The 26,446-nt window shown below is 41.5% G+C and overlaps 1 protein-coding gene across 2 annotated transcripts in view; it reads left to right on the top strand.

Annotated features, from left to right (window-relative positions):
- Epha4 (EPH receptor A4) overlaps positions 1 to 26,446 on the top strand; it is a 131,328-nt gene that overhangs the window by 67,892 nt on the left and 36,990 nt on the right. For both annotated transcript variants that reach the window (XM_051190533.1, XM_051190532.1), the window contains exon 5: positions 9,555 to 9,893. In XM_051190533.1, the coding sequence (XP_051046490.1) occupies positions 9,555 to 9,893 (339 nt within the window). The remainder of the gene's footprint in view (positions 1 to 9,554; positions 9,894 to 26,446) is intronic.

Genomic DNA, 26,446 nt, shown 5'->3' with positions numbered 1-26,446 from the left:
GATCTGCAGGCACTGTTACTGTCAGTGTCCCACACACCATAAAGTCTTGGCTCGTTCAGGGAGATTCCATAAACAACTTTAGCTAATAAGAATGAAGTAACTGTGTGTGCGCGCCTTGCTGAGTGAGTGCCCCCTAAAGTCCCTTCCCACTTGTCATTATGAGAGATGATGGTGAAGAAAATGCTAGCAGGCCAGGCCAGAGGGGGAGAGGTGGACTTCAGTGGATGCTGTGTAGATGGATGCTCACATGGGGGAGGCACAGGGAAGATGACTCAGTGCTTGCCACTGGAGCTCTGAGGACCTGATTCTCAGAGCCATATTTAAAAAGCCAGGCCTGATGGCAGTCCACTTAGGAGAGATTAGAAAGGCACATCTCTGCCCTTCCGTGACTGTCCAGCCTAGTAGCATCAGTTAGCCTTTGAAGAGCCTAAGGTTGACCTCTGACCTCCACACGAGGACTACATATAAGGTACTATATGGCTTTAGGCTGACTGTGCGGGTGACTAGTTATTTGAAGAGTCTGAAGGTGTCATGCTATTCTACGGTATTGTTGCCTCTTCCTGTCTGGCCTGCTTTTCCATTGCACAGGAATAAACAATGCACTGCATATTCCAGGAGGAAATGCTTAGGTGTGAGGAACATTAATCTTTGCGCTAGTGAAAACCTCAGATAATCTGCCAGTGCCATTTAGCCAAGTTATTACAGTTTCTCTACCCCTGTGAATAATTAAGAGTGGCTTGCCATCAAGCAAGCCCCATCATTTCTGGATGGCATCCCTGACACTCCTCGCCGAAGTCACACGGTGGTTATGCACAGCATGCTTCTTTTTAAACAGGGTCAATTATACATCTTTCTGAGCTCCCTGGGGGTGAGAACTGAGGATTGTCCTTGATAGGAGCAATTTGATTTTTCTCTTAGCCTATAAGCCTGCTCCACCTGCTAGCTTGGGCCCAGCCAAGAGGAGCTGGAGATATAACTGCTCCAATTGCTCCCTCCTGTGATCCTCCACTCACATGCACATACCTACACCTGTTGTGTAGAGGTAGGAGGCACATAGAGCCCAGACTTCTGTCCCAAAAGTAGTGCCAGCAAGCCATCTTCTCGAAGGGCAGTGGACTTAGAGGAATTTAACTCTGGGGTAAGTTTGCTTTGGAATCTGAATTTCTGATACAGCTGTTACAGACACATGTCACCACACGTGGCTTTCGGAGGGAGGGGTACTGAGGACTTGAACTCAGGCCCCCACACTTGCACAGCCTCCTTAAGCTTCTGTTCATACTAATTTTGGGTTATCAGATTGTCCTGACGCCTTTTAAAAATTATATTCAGTGGTTAACATTTAAGATAGAGTATGAAAAAGTGTTGTAAGAAACACACCCATGAACAGCTCAGCCAATTACTGACGGAAGGGCCAGTCATACTTTCCTTGGTGTTGTCCTTTTCCAAGTACGCATGTGTGACTGAGAAGCCACAAAGTACTTCAGCTGTACTCCGGTGATCTCATATGAAGAAACAAAATATTCAGTCAATCTTTCTGGAGAGGAGAGGGGCAAAATAGAAATAAGAGAAAGAATAGACGTTGGTGGAATCTAGGTGTTGACCTGTATGGGAAGTTAAGACTTCTCCATGACAGCAACAAGTGATGGATGTGTCCAAGTGGTTCAGCCTTGAAATCATGGACAGCTCTGCCATGGCATTCATATTGTTAAGACACATAAACTTCTGTGGTAAAAGGTTCTGCACCGTTCATAAATCTCAGAAGTGGTACCCCTGGACAGCAGTCTTTATGTAAACTAACCCAGTCCTTAGGGTCAAGAGAAAGCAATTAGTGGTGGCAGTATATACAGCTGTCATGGGGGATGCAGGGGCTTCATTTTGGAGTCCAAACCTATACACCCACGACTGTTTACACTGCCTTACAACCTGTCCCTCAACCAGAGAGAGATTAACAACAAAAGCTTATCTGAAGGGTTGAAGGGGCTTTCTAGCTAAGACACTGAAGTATTATTGACAGGCCAAAAGTTGCACGTGCTGCACGCAGCCTTATGAAATGGAGCTGGGTCCCCCAAGGTGCCTCTTCCTCGGAAGATAATGTCTTGTAACTGGTTGCCTTGGCGTTTTATCAGGTGACAGTTGTGCTTAAAGAAATTGATCATGTTAAGAGTTACGTTTTTCTGCCCAGGCTCCTGGGATGTTCCTTGCTACTTCCAGAATTAATTTCATGGCTCAAGCATTGAATTTTAAAATGGTGATTAAAAGTCAGTTAAGTATTAAAAATCTATAATGGGTCTGGATGCCCTGGTGCCACAGGAACCCTGGTACTGTGACTTTCTGTCAACTGACTGACTCCTTGCCTTGGTTACAAACTGGAACTTTTTTGTTCTAATATCTCCTGCCAGCTTTCGTCTCACACACACACACACACACACTGGCAGTGTTGTGTCTGATAAGGCAGTAGTACTAACCAGATAAAGGAGCCATCACTTACATGGCAATTAGGTCCCAGGCTGTTAAATACCACTAGTGTGCCATGAATAATGGGACTATAAACAGCAAACCATGGAACTATAAATAATAAATCATGGACTGGGGAGAGAGCTGAGTAGATAAACAACTTTGCAGGCATGAGGACCTGAGTTCAATTCCCCAAACCACCCCCCCCCAATTTTGTTGTTCTTTTTTTTCTTTTAAATCCACCACAGAGCCGGTTAGAGGTGGCACACGCCTTTATTAATCCCAGCACTAGGGGAGCAGAGGCAGGTGGATCTTTGTGAGTTCGAGGTCAGTCTGATCGACAGAGCAAGTTCCAGGACAGCCAGAGCTGTTACATTGAAAAACCCTGTCTCAACAAACAAACAAATCTAATATGGTGGCATACTCTTTTGTATTCCCACTCCTAAGGTTCACTGGCCAGCCAACCTAACCTACTTGTCTAAATGCAGGCAAAATAAGGGATCTTATCTAAAAATTAAAGTGGATATCCAGAGAGGAAAGGCTCCTGAGGTTGTGCTCTGGCTTCCACATGTACCAATAATGCACGCCCATCCACATACGTGAATACACTAAAAAGTACTAATAAACCAAGAAATAAGAATGGAAACTAATATTCTCACAGGAAGGAAATTAAAAGGTTATGTGATGGGCTGCCTCGGGGTCTGTTAGCACTTTGATTCCAGTTGTCACAAGAAATTGAATTTTCAGGTTTCCGTGGAACTTTACACCATATGTCTATTTGCCTGTGAAACCCACATCCAAATGGAATTATCATTGCTGAAGTATTAATCTCTTCCTTTAAGAATTGAGTCTGGCTCCAGTTCATGGGGGTTGAGTGGAGTGCACTAGATGTTTTTCTGGCTTCAGCTTCCTATGGCATAAGTTCACATGACAATTACATTTCACACTGGGCATGTAAATGACCAGGTTCATGGTTAACTAGTTGGTTTACATCATGTGTATGTTTGTGCATGTGCAGGACATGTACATGGGAGTGTAGTGCCAGAGGAGACCAGAAAAGGAGTGGAGTCACAGGCACTTGACGTGTGTTCTGGAAACCAAATTCAGGTCTTCGGCATGAGCGGTACCCACTATTAACCCCAAGCCATCTCAATTGTATGTGCTGCCTTTCCCCAGAGGAGGAACACATGCTTAGTGAAGGAGGAAGAAAATCCCTTTTGTGATGTAATATGATATTTTATGATACAACGGGATGTGCTGTGATAACCCTTTGTATCTGCTATAATTTGGCTATAATTTCTTCGGGGCCTCGTACTGTCAAATCCTTGTCAACTGAATGTAAGTTGACATTCCACAAGAAAACAGTAATTACCCGTTGTAACACCTTTCACCGGAACCTGCTAGGTGATGTGGAAAGCATTTCACACCACTGAAGGAAATGATGCTCATTTAACTTCTCCACAGTGGCAAGAAGTACAGTGCCCATCTTTGTTAGACCAGTGGGAAGCAATGGTCCATGCATTTCATCCCTTCCTCCGACGATGGCACGAGGTGTGATTAAATCAGTATTGTTCTTGACCTCCTAACTGGAGCTTCCTGTATTGACTTATGCTGCACTTAATGTCCATAGAATTATATATAAGTATAAGGGTTCCTATGTTTACTATGCCATGGCAGAATACAGGACAGAAACTATTCATGGAAGGGGATGGGATGATTTAATGTGGCTGACAGTTAAAGGGATGCAGTTCCATCATGATAGCAAGTCACAGGAGTGGATCTTGGGGGCTACAGCAGGAACAGGAATGACTGATTACATTATTGCAACTGCTAAGAAGCAAGGGAAACAGGTTATGATACGACTCCTAGAGCCTTCACTCTAGCATCCCTCTTTGTGGAACCTTAAATGTTCCACAGCCTGCCCCAGTCACCAGCTGAAAACTAAGTATAAGTATGCAGGCACAGAAGTCTGTGGGGGGTATCACGGTAACAGACACTCTTCCTGGGAATAGGAATCTTCTAATCCAGGGGTTCTCAACCTGTGGGTCAACCCTTTGGGGAGTTCTAACGCTTTCACAGGGGTCACCTAAGACCATGGGAAAACACAGATGTATGTATGTATGTTTACATTACAATTCATTACAGTAGCAAAATTACAGTTATGAAGCAGCAACAAAAATAATTTTATGTATGGTTGGGTGCCACCACAACATAAAGAACTGTATTAAAGGGTTGGAGCACTACAGTGGTTGAAAACCACTGATAATCCCTGTAGGAATGATTGACAAGCTATGGCCAATTTCAACTGCTGTCTACTTTTGCCAAGTTTTCTTGGGTACAGCCATGCCCGATGGTGGAGATACTTGCTGTGGCTGCTGCGTAGTTATTGCCAAGAGCATATGGCCCATAAAGACTAAAATATTTACAGTGTGGCTATGTAATAAAATGTTCTTACAAAGAAAGAATGCTGACCCTGCTCTATTCATAAATTAAAGGTTATTGCATTTGCCTTTTGTTTCTGGTAGTATAGTTATTATCTGTGCCACTAAATTATATTCAAAACAAGCGTGAAAACACGCCAGTCCCGTTCTTGGGGTTCAGAGACAGAGAATGCTGGGCTTATGTGTGCCATGGAGGAGATTTGCAAACTTGATTCAAATTGAAAGCGAGGCGTGTCTTCCCTTACGAGCATCTCAGCATTTGATTATTTCCTATTTAAAAATGGCTTAATTTGGTGATAAAAGTAAAATTATACAGGGGAAGGGGAGCTCTATTAAAATTCTATTGAAGGCAAATATGAGGCTTCCTTTGGAAATGTTAGAATCCATTTCTTCCAGAGAGAGTTTAGCTAGCTTTGTGATAAATTATCACCTGAGAACAAAGCAGGAGAGAAATCGGAGCATTCAGTTCTGATTTCACAAGGATTTCACAAGGCTTTAATTGACAGGCCCCATTTTTAAACTCCCAGGGGCAGCTGTTAGTCATGGAATCCATAGTAATGGGTCAGAGCAGTGTACATGGTTGCCTATAATATCCAGTGCACATATTTCATATTTAGATGCCCTTGGCCTGTTTCTTCTACAAACCCTCTTTCTATCCAGGAATCTCACAAATGCATTAAAATGAATCAAGTTTTTTGTTGTAGTTTTTCCCTCTCTCCAGCAGATGACGGATGAGACACCCAATAAGTATTTGTTAAATAAACAAGAGCTCTACAACCCCTCTACATTAGTAACCATTGATAGTGGACACATAACCTTCCCCAGACTTTCCAGTCTGGTTAGCATACGGGAATGAGTTAGTGTTGGTGGATCTTATGTGAGAAACTGATTGGTACAGCCTTCACTCAAGGAAACCTGTTTTCATCCATACAGATCATACACAAGGGCTTCGCTATCCATCCATCTTCTCACTCATCAAACATTTATTAAGCTTTCTCTGAACTAGATATTAGGAAGTAATGGTAGACAGTGGGAAATAATGAGAACATCGATTCCCTCGAGGATGACTTAGACACAGGTGATAGATGGGGACAGATTTGGAGTTGCTGTCTGGTTAGTAAGAAATTGTCAGGCATTGAGAGCAAACTGGGCCACAGAAACAAGGAACTGAAATAGGTGTGTATATAGCCTTGTATTCAGATTAATATTGATAGCTATTAGGAGACATTTTGTTCCTCACAGTGATCCTTGGTAGTCATTGTGTGCTCAGTAAGAATGGTATGGGCAGAAAGCCTAGAAAATTTGATCACATTCTACAGTAGCTTTTATAGATATAAAAGTCATGTAGTCCTCACTTTGCATGCATTTAGGATCGCCTCTGGGACCCTCACCGATACCAAAATCCAAGGATGGTCTCCACCCACATTTAATATGATATAAACAACACCATTTACCCAGGTACTTTAAGTATTCTTTGGAGGTACTTAGAACTAATAATAAAGTATATAAAGCTATTTAAGTAGCTATACCATATTACCTGGGAAATTAAAAAACAAACAAAAACAGCTAGTAATATTCATGAGAAGACATTCTTTCTTGAATACTGATTGGTTGGCTCTCTGGAAATGGACCTCCATTAGTACAGGCCTTGATCTCTGATCAGGAATGAGGTGTGAACACCATCAGAAACTTGGTTACTACTAGATACTCAGATACAAAACTTCAATGGAAGAGAAAATGGTTCTGGGTCAGAGGATTTTCTTTTGTAGGCTTCCTGTTCATTGGCTGAGAGTTCATGTTTCTCAGAATGCCTGCTTTCTCCTGGAGATCTGTCCCCAGCTATCACCTGTGTCTTAGAGTCACAGCAGTAATGTTAATTATAGCCAGAGACCTAGATTAGCTTTGGCTGTCTGCAAGTTCATCATTTTTTTTTTTTTTTTTTTTTTTCTTCTTCTTCATTGTCTTGAAGAGAATTTTTTCTGGTCTGAGGAAGCAGTGGGCCTTCACTATAAAAGAGGAACACACTCATTATGTGTTTGTCATCTTTTCATTGACGCAAGTCATAAAAAGAAACCACAATCCCACAGACAAAACCCAGCCACTACGATTTCAGCTTGGAAATCATGTGTGCTCTTCTGGGTCTTTTCATAGGCCAATGTGATAATCATACCGGGCAGGGATTTCCATGTTTCATTTCCACTCTTATCACACGACTGTAATTGTCCAATTTATACACCACTAACATGTTCTCGTCATGTTCTAAGGCAGCAAAATAGGACACACAGGCAGTACTGTTCTTTAAACCATTCCTGGAAGCAGCGTTGAGCGTGAACAGTTCTTGCTCTTCCTCTTTAAGCATTTGCTGCAAGGCCTCCTTTAATGTAGTCTGAGACCATAGCTTGTTTTCACATCAAACCCCATCCACACTCACAAAATCCTGCAGCATCTTTGTATTGCTTTCCACATGGCAGTGTTGTATCTCTGTGTCCTGTGACCATTTAGTTTTCTGCTTCATTTCTTCTCTGTTTAGACACCGTGGTGCCCCGTCCTACATACTAATTACTGACTTTTTGCCTCTGTGGTGCTTGGTTCATTGTGTCACATTTTCCCATGTGAAAGTGAACTGGGAGCCCTGGCAAGGAGGTTAATGGATTTCAGAGTCGCTCTCGTTTAGCCTTGGAAGTCACAGCAAAGTAAGAACCAGTGGCTGACCCATTTTAAAATGAGACTATACAGCCAGCTTCGGCTGCAGACTGGGGATGGTTTGCATGGTGGTGGCCATCACAAGTCACACACTTTGAAGTGTAGAAAATGAGCATGCACTCCTACTTAAAGCAACACTGCCCAGTGGATCAGAAATAACCCTATACCCTAAGACACAGTACTTCGAGACCACCATAAATTTCTATTGTGAATTATATTGTGTAGATGTTCATTAATTATTATCTATCTTCTGCATCTCAATTCCCTCATTACCATTTAATAATTGACACCATATTTGGCTTCTAGAATCTGATATTTTCAGTAACTCCATCCACACATTCTGATGCCATTTGTTCATCCTTACTCTATCCTATCTGCTGTGTTCAAGACCACAAATTTAGTCTTGAAATCTAAATAAGAGGACATTTGTAATTTTTGTTCCTGGGGGGTTTATGAAGTAGACTTAGCTTTAACACAAAATTTTACAATAGTTTTGTTAAGGCATGCACCCCCCCCCTTAAGATTTAAAGGCTGTGGGTATAGATTTTATGGCCAAGAGAGGCTTTAGGTAATTTGTCTCAGGGAATATGGTGAGAAGCTGCCTACCTTTTTAAAATAACATCTTCAATTAAGCTATATACGAGAGAAGGAGGGGAGATTTCTTCCCACACAGAACATTCCCCCAAAACCCATTGGCCCTATTCATCACCGCAAGTAAAGTAACAAATATTGAATGTGACTGTCCACAGGCAACCCTGTCTCAGTTCTGTCTCCATCACTCTTGGAACCACACTCAATGTTCCATTGCAGAAAAGCATCTATTCCATGCATGCCTCTGGTTAACTTCACTTCACGGGGCAAGGGTAGAACTACCTTCAGAGCAGTGGTCCCAAAAATCATGTGTGTGTATGTATATAGACAAATGCATGCATATGTACATACACATGTGTATGTGTGTAGAAAGAATGGGTATTTCATGAAAACTCGGTTTGGCTCTTTGCCTTGTTTTTTTGTTATTGTTGTTTTGTTTCTGTTGTTTGCCTGCATAATTCAGTTATTTTAAGGACTACTTTTAAGTGGTTGAAACTGAGGTAGACCAAGAAAACCTTTGAGCCTCAATTTCAGTCTTTCATTTGACAGCAGTTAGGACATAGCCTCTTGAATAAAGGGTTAATAGTCTTATCTTCCACTGGTTAACTACCTATGGTAGTCATCTGTGACGGTCACTATATCATTGTTCACATCTCAAAAACTTTTTGATGTCAGTGGGAATCAATGTCATTTTAGATAGCCAGGTGCAGCCCTAATTTATAGAAGAGTACAAAGGAGGTACGTGGTAGTCATGGACAACCCTAGACTAGCTCCGAGATCTCTTAGAGGCTTTGTATATCTCTCATATCTTTACAATCATGTTAAACCAGTTCCTGCTAATAACCCTCCAGTGCTTTAACTTTCACTTACATCTGTGGCCTCAGACCCATATCTGTATAGCTCTGATCATTTAATTTGATATTGGTAATGTGTCCCACTAAGCAATCAGAACATATCTTCAAAAGCGGTCTCTAAGTATTAATTTTCCAGTCGCCCCACAGCCCTGGGAACTGGAATCCCATTTGTAGAGCCGACTTTCAGAAGGTAAGATGGGGAGACCAGATAACATATGCTGCTTCTCTGCCAACGGAAAGCAGGCCTGGGCTCGGAGCCCGCCCGCTGTGGAGTGGTTTCATGTCTCTAAGTGGCATGTTTATTTGCACTGGAAGTAGAATGACACCGACACTCAACTTTTATCATATTGTTCTTTTGAAGGGTTCTTTCTGTTAGCTTTCTTTGCCTTTGGCTTGCTTTGCCAAATGGGCCTTCCTTCTCTCGAAGAGCAGCCGAGAAAGTAGTAGAAAACCTGAAAGAGTCCAACAGGATCTCAGTTCTTGGTGTGATGGTCTGTTTTTCTTTCCCCAGGCCCACCATCTGCTCCCCTCAACTTGATTTCAAATGTCAATGAGACGTCTGTGAACTTGGAATGGAGCAGTCCTCAGAACACCGGTGGCCGGCAGGACATTTCTTACAATGTGGTCTGCAAGAAATGTGGAGCTGGTGACCCCAGCAAGTGCCGGCCCTGTGGAAGTGGAGTCCACTACACGCCACAGCAGAATGGCCTCAAGACGACCAGAGTCTCCATCACTGACCTCCTTGCACATACCAATTACACATTTGAGATCTGGGCAGTAAATGGAGTGTCTAAGTATAACCCTAGCCCAGACCAGTCAGTGTCGGTCACTGTGACAACCAACCAAGCAGGTAGGGAGAAGCTGTGGGTGCTAAGAATCATGAATTGTATTCCTGTTCTGAAATCAAATCAAAACCTGTTATGGACCTAGAAGCTGTGTTAGAATACAAAAGATTTGGAAGGAGGTAGTTTTTAGTGCAGCAAATACTGTGTTGCTTCAGACAGTGGCTGCATACCATGCCTTCTATCGGGCAGTAGAAATAATATGAAGAATCAGACAGAAAGTATGATTGAAAGACGATGACACATTAGGAAACTGAGTCAGTTGGGTGCATTTCATGCTTGATTTACTTATTTGTCTTTTAAGAGTTGAATATGTGTGAATGTATGATGGGAGATGTCATTCTGTATATGTTTCTCATACTGGTTAATAATAAAGCACTGTTGGCCAATAGGAAAGGAAGATAGGAGGGACTAGGAGACAAGGAGGAAATAGGAAGTAGTAAGGAGGAGTCAAGATGGAGAGTCTGAAGAAAGCAGTATGCCGCCGGCTCCCTGGTAAGAGAAATACATAGATCAGCAGAAATGGGTTAATAACTAAGGCAGAGCTAGCCAATAAGAAGTTGGGCGCCATTTGTAAGGAGTTCGGTTTTTCTGCCCGCCACCTGCTCTTGTTCCGCCACCAAGCTAGCCCCAAATAACACACTGAGACTCTGTATTTGATACAATACTGTTGGCCCGGTTACTTGTTTCTTATCGGCTAGCTCTGCCTTAATTATTAACCCATTTCTGCTGATCTATGTATTTCTCTTACCGGGGAGCCGGCGGCATACTGCTTTCTTCAGACTCTCCATCTTGACTCCTCCTTACTACTTCCTATTTCCTCCTTGTCTCCTAGTCCCTCCTATCTTCCTTTCCTATTGGCCAACAGTGCTTTATTATTAACCAGTATGAGAAACATATACAGAATGACATCTCCCATCATCTCCTCTTTTCTGTCTAAAATAACATGAAGGGTTTTAACCTTAACATAGCAAAATATATCACATAACAGTTATCAAATAATCACAGTTAACAATATTTAGTCCATTAACATATAGCAAGATTTGAAGAAAATATTTCATCATCTATTCTATCTTTGTGTGTCTAAAGTCTAAGTAACTTATCTTTAATCCTAACTAATGAAAACTATAACCATTACTATCTGTCTTCAACTCCTTCAAAGACCACAGAAGGATAATATATAAGCTCTAGAAATGACAGAGACATCTTGCCTTTTCAGTCACCCGAAGTTCTTCTGTAATCTTCCATCTTCAGCCCATAGGCCATAGTATGTCTGACAGACTCTCCAGTAAAGCAGAAAACTTTAAACTGTCTTCTTTATTGGCAGTTTGTCAGTCACTTTTCTCCGTGTCCTGCATACTGTCTCGAAGACTCTTCCATGAAGCAGGAACTCTGTAGCAATGTCCATCTTGAATCAGCAGTCACTTTTCTGTGGGTCCTGCATGTCCACTTTATACAGCATAAAGTCAAACAGTCCAGACAAGAGCAGTATCTTGTCCACATGGCTAGTCTTGCCATATTGAAAGCAAACTCCATAATGAGTTTCTTCAATGTCCATCTTCCTTTGTGTTGCAGGTGGTATTGCCAAGAGCAATTATGTCTCTCTGTCACAAAAACCCTAAACCACTTTAAATGCCATATTCTGTAGGTCTTTGAAAGGTTTGAAGAATTCCTATCCATCTCAAATACATCTCTGTGTATCTTGAAAAACCTAACTAACTTAACTCTAAGCTTTGACTATCATAGGTAATTATCTATAATCTGTACTACATTATATTTCTATATAAACACAATACCTAAACAAGAGGAGAAATACATACATCACAAAATTGACCTTAAATTGTATCAATAAATGAAAATCCATTCCAATACAAAGTATCCATATCTATACCATAATTCCCTTTTTACCTTTAAAAAAGAATATTGGTTGTGATCATTACCCATTTATAACCAAGTCCATTTAAATGAAACCAAACATTTATAAACAATATTTGGGAATTTGGGCGTCGTTCTTTCCAAACTACTTCCTGCTGACAGGGGGCGCTGTCATGGGGGATCATGAGAAGACACAGAAATCTTGGCTGTAGTCTGCAAGGCTGCTTTGTTCAGCTATTTTGAATGTAGGATCACCTGGTCCTCTGTTTCAGGGGGTCTGGCTTGATCAAACCACACAAGTCTGGAAGGAATCCACAGCTTTTTATTTTCTGTGGAAACAAAAATAGAAATCCTTTCCCCCAGTAACTTGTCCTTAAACTTAAATGTTGGAGTCAAAGCATTTTTAAAATATATAAATTTAATTAATGCAGCAACATTTCCTTATCAGTTGTTATTTTCTCAGCAGTTAAACAATGTAGAGACAACACAATAGCATACAGTAACCAGATTCTCTCTGAGCTTTTCATCTTTACGTGGCTTTATTATTACTCTGTTTATTTTACTTTTATTTTTTTATTTTTTGACATAGGGTTTTACTGTCCCTGTGTAACTCTTATCTGTCCTGGAATTTACTCGGCATACCAGGTTTACTTTACAAATCACAGAGATCTGCTTGCCTCTGTCTCTTGAGTGCTGGGATTAAAGGCGTGTGCTACAACACCCAGTTCCTCTTTGTCTCTTTAAAACCATTTTTTTCATGTCTACGTATATTTTAAAACACACTGTAAACCTTTAGGGTTTTTCTTAATATGAATCTGTCTTTACTGTAAATCTTTATCTTCGTCTGGCTACAAGTCTTTTATCTGGTAAACAACAACATTGCTAAAATGAAAGTCATAGCTGTGTCAGCTGCGGTTTACCAAAGAAGGTGGTGGGTACTTTTCCCGCCAGCACGGAAAGCTGTGCTCATCACCTTGGTCTGCGCTGCCACCCAGAAAGCATGCTGCCAGCTTCGAGATGTGGTCACTGCCATTACCATCTCTCATACACACCAATAAATTGTTAGCAGAGTTATTTGAAAGCTGTGCGGTTTTTTGCCGCTTAAGCTGAGTCAGGAATCTTCCCTTAAAGGAGCCGCGCGAATATCTGCTTGTCTCTAGCAAAGCAGAGTTCAACTGAGAAAAATGCTGCTACCAAGAAACCTTGCTTATCTCTGTTCTTTTGTTTCTAAAACCCATTTTTAACCTTTTGTTAAATTTTAAGTGGAAGTTCTTACTAGCCACGTGGGCGCCATTTGTAAGGAGTTCGGTTTTTCTGCCCGCCACCTGCTCTTGTTCCGCCACCAAGCTAGCCCCAAATAACACACTGAGACTCTGTATTTGATACAATACTGTTGGCCCGGTTACTTGTTTCTTATCGGCTAGCTCTGCCTTAATTATTAACCCATTTCTGCTGATCTATGTATTTCTCTTACCGGGGAGCCGGCGGCATACTGCTTTCTTCAGACTCTCCATCTTGACTCCTCCTTACTACTTCCTATTTCCTCCTTGTCTCCTAGTCCCTCCTATCTTCCTTTCCTATTGGCCAACAGTGCTTTATTATTAACCAGTATGAGAAACATATACAGAATGACATCTCCCATCAAATGTAAGTGTATGAAAGTAGAAGAGCCTAGAAGCACAAAAGCACTAAGAGGTCAGAAGAGCCTGATGTCTACCTCTAATACTTCTCCAGCATTTCCTTAGAAGCAGAGTCTCTTCCTAAACCCAGGGCTTGTGTTTTCTAGGGTAGGCTGGAAGCCAGCAAGTCTAGGCTCTGCTCCAATCTGGTGATATTAAGGTGTATGCTGGATGCCTGGCTTGTTAATGTTGTTTCTGGTGTTCAAACTCTAGTCATCATAATGGTTCAGCATGCACTCTTGACCACAGAATCTTCTATCCAGCCCCCATGTTTGCTACTTAATCCCCATATCCATAGATGGACATCACAACATTTATAGATTAGTACAATCTTAAAAACTGATTTTTACTAATGTGTGGTATTATTTTGGAATCTGTTGAATTATCCAACAAAAGCATTAGCAGCTGTTGTGTGATATTTCTGATTGAACTCTGACAATCCTAAGACTGACAATAAAATTTGCTTTGAATCAAATGGCAGAGCTAGCTAGTAGATGACAAAAATCAATCATAGAGACTTTGGAGGATTGAGGATGGTCAAACAGTAAGTAGTAGAGTGTGACTTAGAGAGGTTATCGCCTTTGGATGGAAGAAGGAGCAAGGGAAGGTCACTGGTTGCTTCTGGGCTGCTTCTCTCATCATTCATGGTCTTACCCCGATATCTGACTGCCAAGTTTTATTGATAAAGAGTAATTAGGTAAATGCATCAAGCAGCTATAGTTTGGATGTGTTTTTAAATGTAAAAGGCTGTAAGTAACATACATGATTTTATATTACAGCCAATTGTGTAAACCTTATTTCTGTAAACAAAATTTGCCTTAGGACGCATGATGCTAGGCCTAGGCTGGAGAGATGGCTCAGCCATTAAAGGCTAGGCTCACAACCAAAAATATAAGAAGCATGCTTGTCCTATGTGATAGACACACCTATACAGTCCCAGTATGAGGGAGGTTGAGGAGGATGAGTAGTTTGGGGGCAGCCTGGGGTATAACCTTTCTCAAACTCTACTCTTTTTCAAAGAGGATGCATGCTAATTTTGTAGACATTAGACTAATTGACTCTGACTGATCTAAGAGCCCCCCACCCCAATTTCATCTATATCCTACATCAAACAGAGCTAATGAGAAAGCTGTTTGAGTTCATTACAAATGTGTCATAATCTTGAATATTAAGAAGTACAAGAGAGTCGTGCTTCACAGGTGGGGATCAGAAAACAACTTTAGGAATGGCGATCTCTTTCTGCCTTGGAAACCAGGCAGGCAGTTTTACCTGGAGAGTTACCTCACTGGCCAGGTTCCCTGTTATTTTTGGTGAGTTCAGGAGGAGGAGGAGGAGAAGTAAAGTGACTTTTTGTGATATTCTTATGATAGCAGGCATGACCAGAAAAGGACTGTTAGCAGCGTTCAGTCCTACTGTCTCATATTTCAGTAAACTTTTCAATGTTTCTGGAGGTGACCTCCGTAGTTGAGTAAAATGTGAATGTTAACTGGTTTAGAAATGAAAGTATGCCAGAGACTTTATCCAAAGCCATATATGTATGTGAATATATATGTACACACCCACATATATGAGAGAGAGAGAGAGAGAGAGAGAATTGGGAAAGATTTTAAAGAGTTGCTGCCATGAGCAGTCTTTAGCTGTTATAGTATGAACAGTCACTACTTACAGTTATGAACCGTGGATGTGAACTGGGCAGGCTTTTATCTTTTTTCATGTATGTGTGCAGATAGATGCATGTGTCTGTGGTTGTACACTCGTGTGCGCATATGTATGGTAGAGATCCAAGGGCTGCTTTGTCACCCTCAGGTGCAATCTTGTTCATTTGAATTATTTATTTTTAGTTATTGTTATTATTATTAGCGAGGCAGGTGTTCACTGGCCTGGAACTGACCAAGTAAGTTATGCTGTTTGTCCTTCGAACACAAAGAATCCACTCATCCCTACTTTTCCTGTTACAAGAATCTGCCACCAAGCTTGGCTGCTTTTCTAAGCATACACTCTACTATCTGAGCTGTGACCCGGGCCCTTGGGCTTTTGCCTTTTAATTTTGTACTTTTCGATCATCAGCACTGTTTGACATTGTTTCAATTTTCTAAAAAGACTAGAATGATATCAGAGCTTTTAGAAGTATCACAAGAGTTATCTCAAGTAATGTTTGTTGTGTTGCTGTGTGTGTGTGTGTGTAAACAGTGGAGATATCACAGCCACTTGGGCCATCATTGATGCCATTGTACAACAAGCAACCCTCATGTACAGAGCAGTCTCCACACTTAGAAGAATCTGGTTGTGACTGGTGAGTCCTTAAAATCAGTCCTTACCCATCCTTATAGTAATGGGGTTTGAACCCTGGCCTTTGGGCACACTAGACAACCACTCTTCCACTGAACTACACACTCTGTCTTTTCTTTTACTATCTCCTTTCAATTTGTGTTCTTAATCAATTTAAAATTAGGATGGAACCTTTTGAGGCTACATCTATGCAGGGTCAATTTTGAAGTCATTTTCTGGCTGAGGGCAGCCCTTGGCAGATGGGGTGGAGATAGTCTCCATCTCCAAGGATTTAGGAAGAGACTTCTATGACTCTTCATGTACTTAAGAGCTCCAGCCAAAAGATTATGTCAGCCTTTGTTATGCCAAAAGGTCTAAAGAGCATGGTGAAGGCGTGTTGAAAATCTTCCACAGGAGTAACACGTGCAGGAACATTATTAGAAGGGAAGGAAAGAGTCAAAACTTTTATGAAAAATGTTGTTGTAATTATTTTAGATCTAGCAAAAAAGTGGACAGGTAATTCCTCTGGAACAATGAGGTGTCTTTTTTTTTTCCCTGTCATGTTGAGCAATCCTGCAGGGAGGCTTGCTTAATAGGACAAAACTTCATCTCTTTATTTTAATTTTCATGGAGGTGGAAGCTGGGAAGCTGTTCAAAATTAAAAATAAATCTTTCAATAAGGAGACCTCCTATGAGGTCAGACAGAAAGTGTCTTTGCTCAGTTGAGAATTACATGTGTGTGCAGGGCTGCCTCTGTGTTCCGCCATACTTCGAAGATCACTGATTCAAACTCATTGGGTAGTTTATCTTTGCCTAGCAATCCCTTTCTTCATAATAGTGAGAATTAATAATGTGGGCCAAATTCCTGGGTGAATGTAGCAGTCTTCAGCTCTATCAAAGCTCCCCTAAGCATATTTACATATGCACAATTATATTCTAATTGCATTTGGTTCTATCATGCCATTAAATTAGATTCCTTAAGGACCTTTATAGGCAATGATGGCTTACTCTATAAGGAATACGTAGAATTAATGGATGTTAGCATTTAGTACCTGGAGACCTCACAATTGTTCCCTACTATTTGTTGTGTTTTCATGGTTTGTTGTTGTTGTTTAGTTTTTTTCTCTTTGAGTAACATGTTTGTTAAAAAAAAAAAGTATTAGATAACAAGGAGAAAATCTTAGTGTAGACAGGGCCATTCCTTAAGATTATCAGGAAATATACTGTATTCATGTATTCAGCTTGGCCTATTCTCTTTGGGGGGAAATTAGGGGTGTGAGGCATGAATTTAGAGGGGCTTTCATGGAAGGCAGTGTGAATGGGCTGTGTTCTCACAAGAATGTGTGAACCATTTGAACTCAGATAGAGCAACAGCCTTTTTCCTCTCCTCCTGGGTTCAAAAACAATTGATACAAAGGACAAAGGAAATCAGGGTATCTGGCATTTGGTTATTGATAAGTTGATTGATGGGTGCCAGCTTTGTAACTGACAAAAAGGGCTTAATGGAGTGGCACTGGTCATTACCCAGTAGGCTGATAGCAAGGGTCCTGCAGGAAGGAAGCTTGCATTGAGGCTGCAGAGTGCACCTTCTGTAAGTGGTGTGAAGGTGCACCCACTGTTGAAGGGGCGTGTCATCACTCCATGTCAAGAGTGATGAAGGAGATAGGGCATGGGGGGTAAGGAATCTACCTAGTGTCACCACATTAAATAAAGCCTGAGGGGGGCAAACTCCTCCCAGACTTCCTGTCCTTCAGGGCAGGCAGAAAGAGTACACTGAGGCTTGTCTTCCTGTGGCTTCTGTTGTGCCTTTTGTTTGGGAAATTGTCTTGGTGTTTATGAAAAGTGGATATGCAAACTGCTGAGTGATTTGTTTTCTTGAAGGCTTCCTTTCGGTTTACTTTGACTTAAGTGGACCATCTCTGGCAAATGAATCCAGGGTGTGTTCCTAGGAAAGAGCAATGCTGTGTAAATGAAACAAAGCCTTTTCTGGCTCAGGAAGGGAATTGTGATAGTTTTCCCTAAAACGCTGTGGGAGCAGCCAGCATTAATATTGTGGAGTCATTTTTTACTGTGCTTTCACCGACCCCCTCAGGCTTGACTTGGTTTGTCAGCTCTGAGACAGACAGATCAGACTGAGAGGGAACGGTGCTTACCTATTTGTCTTAAATCATTACTGACCTGACACCTGTGAATACTTTTCTCTACTAACTCTGAATTGCATTCCCCCACTGGCAGTGGCATCCAGTATTTTCCTGGGATATTTTGTTTGTTTATGTATTGAGAAAGTGTATATAGGTGGATGAGTGTGCACACGATGACACATGTGTGTGTGTGTGGGGGGGGGTCCTTCCATCATGACCTAGATGGCTGCAACCACTTTTACCCGCTGAGCCACCTCACAAGCCCCAATGTACATTTTGGGTTTTTATGTGCTTGTAATGGGAAAGATCTGGTCACCTCCCTTTCTGGCAGCAATAGTGTTACAGTGACAAACATCTACCGAACTAAGTCCAGAAACCTTCAAATATTCTATAGATGATATGGCTATCTAAACCTGTCCTCCCTGTGGGATCCCATGCATTCAAATGTACAGTTGAAAGCCACCATGACTTTGGAGTTGATAGGTTTGGACTCTTGATGTTAAGAGCAATTCCAAGGTGGGAAGAAATTCTGAAGAGTTTCAGTATAATTACCATCAGCATAATTTTGCCACACAGATGTGACTTTACAGTAATACCCATCTCTTAAGGGTTCTGCAGCCAAGTGGCATTTACCAGTCTGGTTGTAGCAGTGCTTGAACTAGGTTCCGTTTCCTTGGTTGAACTGCTGGAGGCTGAGAATATAATTTAGTCATTGCTGTTCTCAGGCAGTTGTTAGAGCCTCTGGGTGCCTCTCTGAAGACCTTTCCCTGTTGCTTTCCTGTTACATAACCCAGTAGTACTTGTTAGACTGTGACTGGCACTGTTCTTTGGGGCTGCAAAAAGAAAGCCTCACCACCAATAAAGCGACATGACACTTTGCCATAACACCACTGTGCCAAGAGTAGTAGTTGTTACCCAATATGTTTGTTGACCTAACTTTTATTTACAGTAAAAACAAATGGGTTAACTCTGTCTAGTAGTAATACATTCAATAAACTCAAAATAATGAGAAAAGAAAAGAAAATAATTAAGTACAAGAGGCACACTGTCTTGTTATTACTCAACTGGTAAGTTCCCATTCTCTCTTTCTCTGCCATCTTTTAATTAGACACATTATGTTATTTGAGTGGGATAATGGCGAACAGTGGGAATTCTCATCCCCACTGGGTATAATTGCTACCTGTCTTCTAGATGGCAGAAGGAAGCTTCAGGGAGATTGTGGGAGAAGGGAAAGTATCTTGGGGCAATTGACTGAAGGGATTTATCACAGGCATAAAGGGGACAGGCTTTCTGGGATTGGAAGCTGTTAGGCTTTGTGTGATTTAGAGGCAGAAGAAGGGCTCAAAATAAAATTTAATCAAAAATCAGAGTTTGAGACCCATGAAGGTTCTCAGTTTTCCTGTGTCACATTCTGACAAGGTGATAGAGAATACAGTTGTCAGACAAGGAGGCCATTGCCTTAGTATGCTCAAGGCGAAAAGGGAACAGAAGAGTTTGGCTTACTACGAAAGGTGTTGAAAGGCAAGGTCATATAGCTCAATATGAATCTGTCCAGCGCTTAGGTCAGAGAGGCAGAGGCCATACTGGAGTTAGCCAGGAGGATGTAAGATCAAAAGAAATACAAAAAGCACATTCCCATTGCTTTTGAGAATTGTGGTGGAATTCAAGAACTCAAATGAAGTGGGCTCAAGACCATGGCTTTTCTTTAAGCTTTCAAAAGGAGAAAAACAAAACAAAACAAAAAACATTTAAAAAACAATAAATTACAAATATTTGAAATGCACAAATGTTAGCAGTTATCAATATCCTACCTCCCCTATCCTCAAACAACCCATAAAGAATGGCTTCCCTATTTCTAAATAGGGTTAAAGACAATCAAAAGATGAGTAATAGTTTGTTGGCATTCAGACATGTAGAATTCAAATTTTGGCCTCTATGAATAAAGTTTTATTGGAACACAAGGCCAGTCATTTGTTCACATGTTGTGTAGGAGGGCTTTCCGGCTCCGGAAGAATGGCTGGGTAGCTGTGGCAGAGCGAATGACCAGCAATGAAAACACAATTAACTCTCTGGCTTTACATTTATTTTTTAAGCTGGTCTCTGCTCTGGCATACTAAATCAAGAACCGGGGGTAGTCAGAACGGAGGTTGAGATGTTGAAATGGCCATGCCGCTTGTGGGAAACTGTGCTTCAGGGGAAGGATGTGGCGGCTTAGCACTGGGATTAATCCATATGAAACAGTTTGTATTTGGCAAGACTCATTATTTGTAAGATGTTTTGATTGTGTTAAAAAAAATTAACCAAAGTAATTACGATTTCAAACATGACTCTGCTTCCTTCTACCACAAACCTTTCCCCACCGATGCTCAATTGAAATGTGTGGAAGGGTCCTTGTGATGGATGTTCGAGGGTTCTCTTCGGCTTTTCAAATTATCTTAAAACTTTTCATTTTATTATTATTGTGTGTGTGCACTCGTGCATGATATGTGCTGCCACATATGCCACAGTCAGAACACAACTTGGTGGAGTCAGTGTTTTCCTTCCACCTTTGCGCGAGTCCCAGGCATTGAACCTTGCTCATCCAACTTGCTCAACAAGTCTCTTCTTCTCTGAGCCATTTTGAGCACTCCCCGTTCTCTTTAAAGTCTCCATCCTTATCAGCTTGCATCTTGGATCATCACACACTCTGATGGTTCATGTTCTCCTCTCACGGAGATGATCTCCTCTTTGCTTTCATCTCTAGGAGATCATGTTATTTTTCCTTACCCCTGCAACATTTGGGGGAAAAACAAACACTAGAACGAACTAGTGAGATCTCCCAAGGAACTAAGATTGTAAAGAAATCCCAGTGAGCACTTGCTGGTGCATCCTTCGTTTTTTGGAGGGTAATGCTGGGAGTGCAAAAGTGGTGGCTGCTTGAGAGACCTTTGCTTGCTTGGATAATTATAAGCTTGACCAAGCACACAATGGGCTTCAGAGAAGCCAGGCTGTGGTTTTCTCATTAACAGCTCTGCTCCAACCACAGGCTTCTGGTGCAGTTCGCAGTCCTCACAAATGTATATTTGAAAAACATGAAGTGCATTTTTTTTTTAAGGAAAAAAATTCTTGATTTAAACGTAACTACCAAAACCAATTTTATTTCCATACAATATTGTTGTCTCCACTGTAATTAATAACCCCATACATTAATTCATTAATGCATGGACAATCCTATAAAATATAGTTTTGTTTGTTTGGGGAAACAGGATTTCTGGATTCATATTCAAGGTTGGTACCATAAGGCCCAGTGAGAAGAAGAAATGAAAAGCCTTCTGAAGGGATCTACTAAATTATGTAACTTCAAGGTTGACTGAGCAGCGTAGACAAATGGTGTGTCTAGAGTGCCCAGTTCTAATTATTGTGTATAAGTGAAAGTTCTCATTGTTTAGAGAGGTAAATATTTCATTCTCAGAAAATGGACGTTGGTTTTTATTTATACACCGAAGCTCCATTTGCTTCGTTTCTACATAAATATACACATGTGTCATCTACGAGATGGGAAATCTATGCTCTTGCATGCTCTTGGCAGTGTAATTCTGCTTTCTTTCTCATTACTCAATAATTTTGGGCTGGTTACATTGAACTTCACTGCCAACCAACTTGTACACTCTGGAGAAGCCATCAAGATTGGAAAAACAAATGTGTGCCTGAGATGCATTGAAGAGTGCAGGGCTCACATGGGTTTAACATGGACTTCTGCGATCTCTAGGTGTCCTTCCAACTAGCAAATTTAACCACTATCTCCTTGGAGTAGCCAAAGTCAACTCCAGAGTTCTCAATTGAACATCAGTGGAAAGATGCAAAGAAACTTTATCAAAGCATCTACTAACCGGCTTTCATATTTCCTTGTGGTTTCTTTGGGAAGAGGGACAAAGGGTTCCAGCAAACTCCCAAATCTGTCCTCAAGGTCCTGAAGTAAGATTAAAATTTCAATAGGGTGTCACTATGCACTTCTAAGTGTAAAGGTGTGGCCCCGCCTACCTGACCTATTGTCTGGTCTCAGTCCCATTCTGTAACAGCTGGTAAGCTGTTAGATCTGTGTGAAGTCTCTTTCCAGTTCTCACACTGGGCTGTCACCTTTACTACTCCCAGCAGGAGAGTCCTTGTGTAGAGTGGGGGTGGGGGTCCAGTGTCTTTTCAACTTGTGAAATTGGGAGAGAAACTTAGCTCAAGAGGAACATCTTCATTTCTGCCAAGCCCGTTACAATGAGGGTCAGTGTGAGGAGAGCTGTGAGAATCCTGTTAAGCAACCTTCGAACTGGTTCCCGTATAGACACAGAGCCGACAAACCTCTTAAATTTATAATCCTTTCTCTGGTGGATTAATTGCTAAGCCTTACACTGTAGTTCTCTACTGAGCCATCTTTTGTGTTTTCTTATAATGAAGCATAAGGGCCACTTACTAAAACATAACCTCCAAAATAAATTATGGTGAAAGTTATAGTGACTTGCTTGACACGTTTGTGCTGTTTTGCTATCTCTAGTGGAAGACTTGAGTCAGAAAGGAAAGGAAGAGTGTACCAAGTGTTCTCCCTCTGCAGTTCCCAGATGATACCATAGATGGACAAATTTCTCGGGCAGCTTGAGGCAAACTTTCAAAAATACCTTTTTGGATGAAAGCCGCCAAATTGATGTTTTTCAGAAGATCTGGAAGGAACCTTTGGTCTGTGGCATATGCATCCAGCATTTAGAGGCAGCTTCAGCTTCTCAATTGAGAGCTAAATAAGGATCTGCCACCAGCAGGCTCCCAGTATGTAGCACACTTGGGTAAGATCCATCCATTAGAACACACATTGAAAAGGGACAGCTCGCAATGGCTCCCTGGAGAGTTTGTACTTGTCTGGATAGCATAACATACTGCAAGCAGTAAATCTGCCACCTTCAGAATCAACTCTTCTCAGTGGGGGAGGGTGATTAAGTGTACATTCGGGGCATAATAAGGTAAGGTAGATGGAAACACAGCTTCATCCCAGTCAGGCTCTCAAATATGCTAGCAGGTTTCCTTGGCCATTCTCTGCCCTCACTAAGGTAGCCAAGGACTATCTTTTTAGCTCTGAAAATCACTGATCTCAGGTGTTGCTGGTGTAGAATGTTGTTTTTGATTGTGTTTGGGCCCAGTAAACCCATCCTGAGCCCATATAGCATTCCTAGGAGAGCAAGGCTTGAGGAAACTTCCTAGGAAGAATTCTAACATTGGATGGGATGGGGGGCAGGGGGCCTCCATTAACTCATTTCTCCTCACTTAAAATGGAGGGATTTTTCACCAAAAACTCGGCGAACTGCAACAGAACCCTGAACAATGGAAGTTAGGAGAAGGATGTCTTCTAAGCAGAAAGAATGGACAGTGAATTTTAAAGTCATCAATGGTGTTTACAACTTTTGTTTGAAACTTACTCCACCACAGAAAAGACAACTAAGTGAGTGCCCAAAACAATGCAATTAGGAAGTCTTCACTGCATGTAAAAATAGGTTATCTGGAGGAGAAGCAAGCCCCTGAAATATAAGTGCTAATTTTTCCAAGTGTACTTTAATTGGAGCCTCTCTTTGCACAGTGTATTTTTCTCTTTCTCCTCTGTCTCAGAACCCATACAAAATAACTTGGCATGGCAAACTGGATCTGGGCTTTGTGTGTTTCTTAGTGGCCATGCTCAGGGAGTATCTCCAGGTGAGATGTTCTAATGAGGTTCTTCGGCACTGATGTATTCACTCCTGGGTTGGGCTGGATCTAGGAAATTTCACACTGCAGCAAATTGTATTTAAAGAGATGCTCTTGAGAGGTGTTGTGACACCCACCCCCACTGGGGGAAAAAAAAAGTTCCTGCATTCTTTGTTTTATTTTATGACTACAAAATTCATCTTGAATTCTTAAGCGCAGATCTACTTGAAGACATCTATTGGCCTTAAAAACATCTTAAATTTTAATGGCTCGGTTGTTTCCGCTCTGAGCTTATACTGCATGTAGGAGTTTAAACTATCTGGCACACATAACTCTGTTTCTGGCTGATACCCCAAAAATTAAAAAAAAAAATCTTTGGTTGCCAATTCCCAAGCTTAAAATTCCCTCTTATAAATGGCCCTCTGTTGCTAACCTGCAATATAGCCTTTGAAGAGAGTCGTTCAGAAGATAAAGTTTCAGATGTGAGGATCATGGGAAGATCATTTCATGGCCATGGATTTTGGAGAGCATGGCATATGGTGACCATACAGAGGAACCGTTTTCAAGAAGAGCTGTTTATAATCAAACCAAAGGCGCCTGTCTCTCTTCACTGTGCTCTGTCTACCACAGCAGGAGAGACAGTTGAGGGTAAAATGGAAGCCGGATTCAAAGCTTTTGCCCCAATCAGTATTTGATCTCTTGTGTTTAGTACCTCCCTATATACTCTTCCATACTGTGGAATCAAAGAGGGATTAGAAGTTGACATCTCATTGGGCCATGGTGGTTAATGCCTTTAATCCCATCAGCTGGGAGGCGGAGGTAGGCAGATCTCTGAATTCGAGGCCAACCTGGTCTACAAAGTGAGTTCCAGGACAGGCTCCAAAGCAATACAGAGAAACCCTGTCTCAAAAAAGCAAACGGAAAACCTGACATTTCAGACCTGGTATTCATTCATTCTGCTGTTGTTCTCCCTGTCCCTCATTTCCACTTGTTGTGACATTCCTCTTTATTATTCAGAGTCATCATCTTTTTAGCCCCCATAAGCCAAGTGGCATTTGGGCTTGGAAAGCTTCCACATAGCAGAGAACACATCGATTGGGCAAGGAGATTCACCAGCATCTTTTGTAAGACAGTAGGACCCTGTAACAGTCTTTGTCCTATGATTTTTCTCTCTTCAGGCAGTGTACTTCAAATGCAATGGGGGGGGGGGAATGTTTAAAAAATAGTTTAAAAGTTTGGGTAAAGGGATCCAAGTTCTCTGTTTATACTAACCCTGACTTTTCTAGTAGCTTGTGTGAGCTCTTAAAATGGCCATTAGAAAGTTGGTTCCCCATTCCAGATACATGCATCATATATATGGGATGGGGAATTGGATGGCCTGAAAGATGACTAATGGGGCTCTGGACCCTTCTGCCTTTGGGTCACCTTTTTGAATGTGGATGACATCCTAAGTGATCCAAAGTGTGACCATTTGGCAGCCATGAGTGACTATGTTAATGGGATTGGTCTCAGTCCAGGTCTTTGTCGACAGGTGTTCACATCATAACTGACACTAATTGACTTCCTAGTGTTTCAACTTGGAAGACAGTGGGCCATCCCTGAGACAGCTATAATGATGGAGTGGTTCGTGATACATTGTGGCTCCCTTGAAAGTCAAGAAAGTCCATTCCCTGAGCAGGCAGCCCCCAATACCTTACAAGCATTGCATATGTCTCTCATGAACCCCATTAGCCCAAGAGATAGGAAATGGGAATCTAATTTTCAAACTCAGAGTGGCTAATGTCTGTTGACTTTGAGCTTTTCTTTTCAAATTCTCTATAGGGTTGTAGTTTATGGAACTTGGTACTTTGTTTAGGGTTGTAACAGTAGCTACAAGTGATGCTTATTGATAGAGAATATAAAGCTATATATTCATTCATGCCTCAGCAAAATGAAAACCAATATGAAAAAAGTAACATGAGACCCCTTTATCAGCCAATTCCAAAGCATGATCTGGGTGCAGAGGTTTATACAACTGCAGTCCCAGCCCTGAGGAGGTAGAAACAGGAAAAATCAAGGGTTCGGCGTCACCCCTCATAGCAAGCAAGCTACACTAGAGCTTATCTCAAACCAAAAATAAATAGAATATTGAAAAATGAGACTCATCCAGCACATATTCTCTTGTTACTTGAATCCAGAATATGACACCGTTAGTTACTCTCACTTGGGCATTGACCAGAGACTATGAATATTGGTAAGACTGTCCTTAGAGATTTTCTGGGTTTATCTACTGGCCTTCTCCACCCCTCCTCCTCCTTCTGCACAGATGATGCAAATATCCCTACAGCAAATGGCAAAGCCACAACTCTTCCTGAATTGGTTATCACACTTTTAAAAAAAAATCAAAACGACAACAGTCGTTGCTAACCTGTTTATTGAAACCAACGGGCTCATTTGGCGAATGTTCAATACCTTACCTCTATGGAAAGGCTTTACAGAAAGAGGTAAGAAATGGAGAGTAGCTGATAGAAATGAATGAGCGGGGCTATTGGTCAATTTCTGGAGAAGGCGTTCAAGTTTCTCCATGTATAAACATGGAAATTTGAGTGTGAGGAGCGGGAGGCAGGAGCGAAGAGAAGACTTACTTGGTACATCTATCATGTTGGCGTTTAGAGGTTTGGTGATTAAAACATGTTTAATTGAGGACCAGTCTAGATGCTCTGGGAAGCTAAATGTTGCAGCATTGTCAGGACGATTAGCAGCTGTCTGGGAAACAAAGCGAACCTGCAGCCCGCTGCCCAGCTTTTCATTTTGCAGCCTTGGGAGGCACAGGGCTCTCCAGCAGGGCTGACAGATGAAGGAATGTAGCGGTTAATTCCTCCCTCTCTTGGCTCCTCAGGTTTTCCTAATGTATTCCAAAACAAT

The sequence above is a fragment of the Phodopus roborovskii genome, unplaced genomic scaffold, assembly GCF_943737965.1.
Source record: "Phodopus roborovskii unplaced genomic scaffold, PHOROB, whole genome shotgun sequence".
Classification (NCBI taxonomy): Eukaryota; Metazoa; Chordata; class Mammalia; order Rodentia; family Cricetidae; genus Phodopus; species Phodopus roborovskii.
The sequence above is the reverse complement of the archived record's forward strand: the minus strand, read 5'-3'. Positions and strand labels throughout refer to the sequence as shown.